The sequence below is a fragment of the Scyliorhinus canicula genome, chromosome 2 (assembly GCF_902713615.1).
Source record: "Scyliorhinus canicula chromosome 2, sScyCan1.1, whole genome shotgun sequence".
NCBI lineage: Eukaryota > Metazoa > Chordata > Chondrichthyes > Carcharhiniformes > Scyliorhinidae > Scyliorhinus > Scyliorhinus canicula.
The window spans coordinates 48,553,735-48,562,055 of record NC_052147.1 but is presented as its reverse complement, the minus strand read 5'-3'; the positions used below and the strand labels follow the sequence as shown (position 1 = coordinate 48,562,055).

Genomic DNA, 8,321 nt, shown 5'->3' with positions numbered 1-8,321 from the left:
GCCTATCACATTCCAGCGTGTTGAACAGGTCTGTCAATATTCTAGCCTATTAGATTCCACCATGTTGAACAGGTCTGTCAATATCCTAGCCTATTAGATTCCACCATGTTGAACAGGTCTGTCAATATCGTAGCCTATTAGATTCCACCATGTTGAACAGGTCTGTCAATATCCTAGCCTATCACATTCCAGCGTGTTGAACAGGTCTGTCAGATATCCTAGCCTATCACATTCCACCATGTTGAACAGGTCTGACAGATATCCTAGCCTATCAGTTTGCACCATCATGTTGAACAGGTCTGTCAGATATCCTAGCCTATCACATTCCACCATGTTGAACAGGTCTGTCAATATCGTAGCCTATTAGATACCATCATATTGAACAGATCTGTCAATATCCTAGCCTATCAGATTCCATCATGTTGAACAGGTCTGTCAATATCCTAGCCTATCAGATTCCATCATGTTTAACAGGCCTGTCAGATATCCTAGCCTATCACATTCCACCATGTTGAACAGGCCTGACAGATATCCTAGCCTATCAGTTTGCACCATCATGTTGAACAGGTCTGTCAGATATCCTAGCCTATCACATTCCACCATGTTGAACAGGTCTGACAGATATCCTAGCCTATCAGTTTGCACCATCATGTTGAACAGATCTGTCAGATATCCTAGCCTATCACATTCCACCATGTTGAACAGGCCTGTCAGATATCCTAGCCTATCACATTCCACCATGTTGAACAGGCCTGTCAGATATCCTTGCCTATCACATTCCACCATGTTGAACAGGTCTGTCAGATATCCTAGCCTATCAGTTTGCACCATCATGTTGAACAGGTCTGTCAGATATCCTAGCTTATCAGATTCCACCATGTTGAACAGTCCTGTCAGATATCCGATAGCCATTTTAACACTGCTCCCATGACTGTCCTTGGCCTGTTGCAATGTTCCAGTGAGGCTCAACGCAAACTGGAGGAACAACATCTCATCTTTCACTAAGACATGCTACAGCCTTCCAGTCTCAACATCGAATTCAACAACTTCAGATGATTAGCTCTACCCCATCTAGACCCATTTGTTTTCATCCCATTTCATTTCAACTGTCTCTTACTATTTCTTTCTTTCTTCTCTTTCTTAATATATATTAACACGCCCCCCCCCCCCCATCTTATCCACCATTTCCTTACCCCTTCTCCCCTTTGCTTCCCCCTTCCTCTCCCCCTACATCTCCATCAGTTCAGCCTGTGATGTTAGTTTCTCTGCTGTTTGACCTCTCACACCTTTTGATCTTTCTGGGGACTGCCATTAGCACTCTTTCCCCTTGGTTTCTGTGGCTATTAACACCCCATTTCCCTGGGTTTCTGTGGCTATAACTCATCTTTCATTCTCACTCCACAGAATAAATATTCCCCACATTCTTTGACTGTGAGCTTTGACAAAGAGTCATTGGACTCAAAACCTTTTCTCTTTTCTCTCCTTACAAATGCTGCCAGTCCTGCTGAGATTTTCCAGCATTTTCTCTTTCGTTTCAGATATCCTAGCCTATCAGAGTCCACCATCATTCACCTGAGGAAGGAGCAGTGCTCAGAAAGCTAGTGTTTCAAACAAACATGTTGGCCTGTCAGATATCCCAGCCTATCAGACTCCACTATGTTGAACAGGCCTGTCAGATATCCCAGCCTATCAGACTCCACTATGTTGAACATGCCTGTCAGATATCCTAGCCTATCAGATTCCACCATGTTGAACAGGCCTGTCAGATATGCTAGCCTATCACATTCCACCATGTTGAACAAGTCTGTCAGATATGCTAGCCTATCAGTTTGCACCGTCACATGTGCCTTCCCCGCCCGAATGGCTAATCGCTATCAGCCAATCACATATCAATAGCGCATTCTACCAGCCAATCGAGCAGCGCAGCCTTGTTCAGCCAATCGTTGGACGATTAAGTTAGCCAATGCCGGTGAGGTGGTGCATGAACCTGGACCACCAATTTTGCAGGAGCCACTTCGGCCAATCGTCTTCATTACAACATAGCGTGTGCCCCCCCCCCCCCCCCATGTAAGGAGTGGTTTGTGGGAACAAAATGCGGTGTTAATAATAACACCATGAGCTCTTTTTTTAATGGAAAAATAAATACTTTGACGTAATGGGAATGTCGACATACCTTGCAGGATTTCGTGGACGTTGAAGATATGCGATTGTTTCTCTCGGCAGCATCATGTTATGATTTCACTAACTTTCCCCAAAGAGCAGGCTGACCGAAGGAAGGCGCGCGATGTTCTGTATGCGGGCGGCCGCTGTGACCTGTGACCCGCTTCGCGCTCAAACCCTTCCCGCCGGAGGCTTCGTGTTGATGGGCTGAGCGGCCGCTGCCTGGGTCGGTGAGCCCAAGATGGACTGGGCTCAGTTAGACCTGAATCCTAAAGTGGTGGCTGCTGCAAGGCGAGGTAAGCTTGCGAATAATTTAAACCGCAGATGCTGGGAGCATTCAGCAGGTCAGGCAGCAGCAGCAGCAGCGAGAGAGGGGGGGAGGTAAGAAGTAATGGTGGAGGATGTAAAACCCATTCCAGAGCAGTATTTTAAAGGAGCAAAGGGGAGGATCTCACACAAGAACAGTGACCTGCTAGGTGTTTTAAGAGGAAACAAATTGTATGGAAGCACATCAGCGTGCAACTTGCTCTATGTAGGCAACTTGAATACTTAGGCACCATTTGAACCATTTTGTGAAGTATGTAATGATTCTTTCACTGTATTAGAGCACCTCAGTGCAACATGATGTATCACTTTGTGTGATGCTCTGAGAGTGTATTTTTGCAAATATAAACAAATGATTAAATGGCTGAAGTGGTTTAACATGAAACAAAAGGAAGGTGCAGAGCAAAAGAAATATAACAGGTACAGAAGGCATGAATAGTTGAGGTGGTGTTGGGAACTTTAAAATGAAAACTAGACAAAATTGCTTAAGTTAAAGTGTGTTAGGCTGGAGGGGTTTAAAGTTAAAGAAATTGAAATATGTTGATTATCCATCAAGCTTGCACAGAGCCCAACTGCAATAGTACCTCAGGCCAAAGGGAAAGGTCAGAATGGAGGGGGGGGGGGTGATTTTTTTTTTCATGCAATGAATTGTGGTCTGGAAGTCTTTCCCGGCAAGGTAGCAGATTTAGTAGTAACTTCCAAAAGGGAACAGGTTATGTAGTTGAAAGAGAATATTTTCATAGGACAATAGGGAAAAGGACAGGGGTCTGGGATTCATTTACTGCAGGCATAAGGGCAGAAATGTGGAGTTGAGGTTACAATCCGATCAGCCGTTATCTTACAGAGGAGGAGAGTGACTTGTTCCTGCTCTTAATTTGTATGTTCATATGCTGGAGAAGATGAGTAATGTTGGACTAATATACTTTTGAGGCAGGAGATGGAAGGGGTGGAAAGGAGAAGGAATGAGGAGCAAGTGACACAATTAGATAAACAATATTCACTATCAATAAGAAACAAACAACGAAAATGCCATTGGGGCTTATTCACCTGAAGTAGTAGTAGGATGAAGGCTACCTGTTATCAGTTTGTTCGGCATTTGGGGCAGAGATACATCAGGGAAAAGTGGAAAGAACATACAATTGTGAGATTATCTGCTATTTAGTTTTATTTGTAGATTCACATTTCTATGTTGATCATATTTAATATGAATTTCACTTTTGTATTGAATAAAAAGAGTTTAGATTATTTTAATAGAAGGTGTACTGCCAGCTGCCCATTATTATATAGCGAATGTGCTCAAATGGCAATAGAGTGGCAGCATCTGGTCCAGTTTGTCATCAGAGTAATGCAAAGACTTTCTGCTTTTTTTTTTCTCTCACAGCAAACATCCAATCAATAAAAGAGATATTGTGTCTTTCGGGACCAGATTTACAACGACTCACTAAACTGTCAAGTTCTGATGTAAGGTATTTGCATAAAACTGTTGCAGCAGTTGTAAAGAATGATCCAGTGGTAACAGGTGTGTAAAAAGTAGAATGTAGCATAAATTGCTACAGGATCAGAAATCTTTTACCAACATAACATTTGAAATCATCTTAAATACAAGTTTTAACAGCAACTTGCACATCTTTACAAAACTCCTGACATGTGGTCTTCTAATAAATCTTTTAAAGTTCAGTGCAGTTTAAGTTTATGTTAAATATTTTGGATGAACAGGCTTTCTGCGTACAATTTTAGCTTTAATCTTAAGATTTGTTACATTTAAAAATTGGTAAACACTACATTTTATAGAGCTTGACTAATATGCAGATATAATTTCTATTCCACATTTTATGAATGTGCCTTTATACAGAAGTTAGTGACTCTGGCCATTCCAGAGCTTGGCTATGAGTTATTGAGATTATTTTCATTGGAAGAAGATTGTGGGAATTATGATTTAAGACGCCTACAATGCTATGAGACTTGGATAATATTTGTAAATAGAAATAGATTTTCACCATGAAGATGAGAACATTTAGGAAGACTTGTGGAATGTAAATATTGAACCATACATATAAGGTTCAATCCATAGGTGGCACTCAGTGAGTTGGTCTCTGCTTGTGTGGCAGTTAATGTGCTACAATTAATCCATTTGAACCCAAGCAAGGCAGGGAAAATCCTGAACCGCTACATGATGTCAGATGAGAAATGGTTTGGGCTCAGCTTTATTGATGCTTGTGGTTCAATGGGCTCCTGAAACTCATTATGCATTAAGAACAACCACTGGGTGTGATATTGATGGGCAGTCAATTCACTTAATATTGTGCTCTAATAGGGTCAGCATCCTAAAGACTAAAGAAAGAAAATGGGAGGCAGAATAAATAAAATGAGGAAGAAAATTGGGGCAGCAGGGTAGCATGGTGGTTAGCATAAATGCTTCACAGCTCCAGGGTCCTAGGTTCGATTCCCGGCTGGGTCACTGTCTGTGTGGAGTCTGCACGTCCTCCCCCTGTGTGCGTGGGTTTCCTCCGGGTGCTCCGGTTTCCTCCCACAGTCCAAAGATGTGCGGGTTAGGTGGATTGGCCATGCTAAATTGCCCGTAGTGTCCTAATAAAAGTAAGGTTAAGGGGGGGGTTGTTGGGTTACGGGTATAGGGTGGATACGTGGGTTTGAGTAGGGTGATCATGGCTCGGCACAACATTGAGGGCCGAAGGGCCTGTTCTGTGCTGTACTGTTCTATGGTCTATGAAACAAAATCTAGATAAAACATTAGATTTTTCCTATTATGATAGTTGGTTTGTGGAATGGACACCCAGTTATTGCAGTTTGTTAGCTCTTTTGGGGTAGGGAGTTGCCGAGGTTTGTCAAATAGGCATAGACTGGGATCAACAAATACTCCATTAGGGACTTAGATTCCCATGCAGAAGAAAAGTGGGTGACTATCAGAAAAGCAGATAACTTGCTGAACAGTAGAGATGTGAGGTTGGGTAAATAATTCAGATTATTTATCATCAACCAAGCAGTCAAGAGTTCATTGCAATTGAACAAATTAACAAATTGCACTTTTACATTTGCAGTTTAGAAGTGTCTTCCTGATTGCATCAGCAAGTTCATTCTTTCTTTCTCAAATGTGTGATTAGAAAATCTCAAGGAAGAGAATGTTAGCTGATGAGTTGATTTTTTTTTTAAGCCTTGCACACCTTCTGGTAACAATATGGAGTGTGACATTAACCAATACACTGGCTGCTTTCCTGCCTATTCTAGTAAATATGACATAAGGCAGCACAAGTAATAAGAAAAGGTTTTGAATTATTATACAATATTGCAGTGTATGTGCTCTCTCCAAGTTCATAGCCTTAAAGCAGAGATACATACACTCACTTTCAACTGTAAATTATGCTTAAGCTTTTGTTTCCAACAAATATTTGTAAGTATTTAAAATTGAAGTTCCACGTACAATAATGTAAGCATTTTGTCATCCGTTGTCTTCCTCAGCCCTCCAGATGTATAATGAAGAATGTCCTTTTCCAACCCAGAACCGAAAACTTAGCATGGGTTGCCCAGTATTGGATTTGCTTCTTGGAGGTGGAATTCCATTAATGGGAATTACTGAGATTGTTGGTGAGAGTTCAGCAGGGAAGACACAAATTTGCATGCAGCTGTGTCTATCTGTACAGTTCCCAAGGAGCTATGGTGGACAAGAAGCAGGTAAAAAAAAAACTGTTTTGACCGAAGAGTTTATTAAGTCTTGTACAAGTTAGATCAATGAGCTATGAAGAGAGGCAAAGGAAGGTCAATCTATTCTCCTGAAACACCCTCGCTAACTGAAATGTGGGTGTACCTGCACTACATGTACTGTAGCAATCCAAGAAGCCGCGCACCACCACCTTCTCAAGGGCAATAAATACTGGTCTAGTCAGTGAGGTCCACATCCCATAAATGAATAATAAAAGAGGGGGACAAATTTGTGATTCAGAATAATGGAAATTTTTAGATAGTTTATTTCACAACTTCAAGCTACCCAATTAATTGTTTTTTGATGTCCAGGCACTGACGTCATGCAGTCAATCACAATGGGCTAAAAATTCAATTAAGCCTATTCTGAGGCATGATGATTATGATTACCATACAACCAGTCAAGTTACTTCATGTTCATCAACATAGGAAATATGGTACTGCCTAGCTGCAGGCTAAGTAAGGGTTCCAGCTGTGTCTGCCATTTGCATGATGTATCACTAACCTGAACCCATTCAAGGCAGTCTGCCACCCTAACTGCTGGAACAGCCTCAAAACGTCTTTGGTGGAATCATGAAGACTGAAAATAGGGCAACAATCCATAGAGAAGGCTTCCAGGTTCTTCACACTGATGTAAGCTTTAGTTTAGGAGGTTGAAAGGAATAGAGAGGCCATGTTTCCACAGGGGACCAAGAGGTCCTCAAAAGTTGCTCTCCCGAAGGGAATGGGAACAGACAGTCAGGGAGGTGAGTCCCTGAGTCTGGTCCCGAAGAGCTGGTTGAAATGGCGTAAAAAGTTCAAGAACCTCACGATTGGTCAAGGTCATTGCATGTATCTATTTGCTACCCTCTGATCCCCAGCCTCAGATGCTTCCCTATGCATCAAATACCCATTACTCATCTGCCAGGGAGCAGGACTCTGGCTTCGCATCCAAATGCTGCATCTCACCCTTACAATTACCAATGTTGCCAACCTCACACTGCCTCATACTCATCTCTGACAGCTTCCACATACATCCAGCTATTCACCACATCGCCCAAACACATTGCAACACACTCTGACATTCTTCCCTCTCTCTTTGTAAGTCCAAAGTTGCACATAACTACTGGAGGTGGCAAAGAACCAGCGGTGCACCAGTTTGCTTGCATCATCTGAGCCCTTTGGAGGAAAGAGTGTTCTATATTGAGGCCATTGCATCAAGCGTTGGTGAGATGTTCCTGTCTTATATACTTCCTGAAATGTTACCTAAACGTCAAACTGCTATGTATAGTGAAGTGCAAGCTGCAGATAGTGCAAACTTGGACTTCTTGCCTTCCACCTTGCCTCAACCCTTTCCTCTGGAACTTTTGCTTTCAAGTACCCAGGATTTGACGCCTGGCCTGTCAGTGTAGCCTCATTATGTATGGTGCAAACAGCAGCAGACCTATGAAGAAGCTCCATAACAACTTGGTCTGTTTGCTGCAGCCAGCAGCTCAGATTCTGGTAATGGAGGGGGTATTATAGATTCAGGATCAGCATGTGCTGAATCACTGTGCAAGTTTGAGCTGCAGCTAGGGTGGCGGGAGGGGGGGAGAGGTTGGTGCATTTGTCAGATCACGAGGGTGAGGTCACACACTGGTTCTTTTGCTCAGGACCCGGAAGAGGGCATCGATGAGGACGTGCATAGGATGCTGCTGGGTATGCACACAGATGGTTGGTGCACTGGCAGACCATTTTAGAAAGCTTGTTGTCACCAACAGGAAGCATGGAGGAGTCTTGTTCCAGTTTGGCACAAGGATTCATGTTGAGCACGGAGTCCATCCTCCCCAACGTGTCCAGCTCCCTGATGACACTTGTGGACATTGCAATGCAGCATCTGATGGTCGATGTCTCAGCATCCATTGCGGCACAAAGAAAAGTCACCAGTGTCTCAGTGCTGCAGAGGGAGCTCCGAATGAGATTGAGATCCATGCTTATGCCTTGCAAGCTCGTACTATTACCATCGTAGATGCAGATAACAGTGCTTAAAAGAGCAAGCAAGCTTGCATCACAGTCCAGCAATCAGCGTTCAAACTGATGACTGGGATTGATGAGGTGCCAACTTTAAAGAATATAAATAAATTTTAGAGTACCCAATTCAATTT

The 8,321-nt window shown here is 42.8% G+C and overlaps 1 protein-coding gene across 2 annotated transcripts in view; it reads left to right on the top strand.

Annotated features, from left to right (window-relative positions):
* The first annotated feature begins 2,046 nt into the window (after nt 1–2,046).
* The window catches only part of xrcc3 (X-ray repair complementing defective repair in Chinese hamster cells 3), a 28,237-nt gene continuing 21,962 nt past the window's right edge, over nt 2,047–8,321 (top strand). The window contains exons 1-3 of one of the 2 annotated variants that reach the window (XM_038777746.1): nt 2,047–2,456; nt 3,866–4,003; nt 5,959–6,171. In XM_038777746.1, the coding sequence (XP_038633674.1) occupies nt 2,402–2,456; nt 3,866–4,003; nt 5,959–6,171 (406 nt within the window). In that variant the 5' untranslated portion in view covers nt 2,047–2,401. The remainder of the gene's footprint in view (nt 2,457–3,865; nt 4,004–5,958; nt 6,172–8,321) is intronic. The other variant, XM_038777755.1, reaches the window with a different exon arrangement.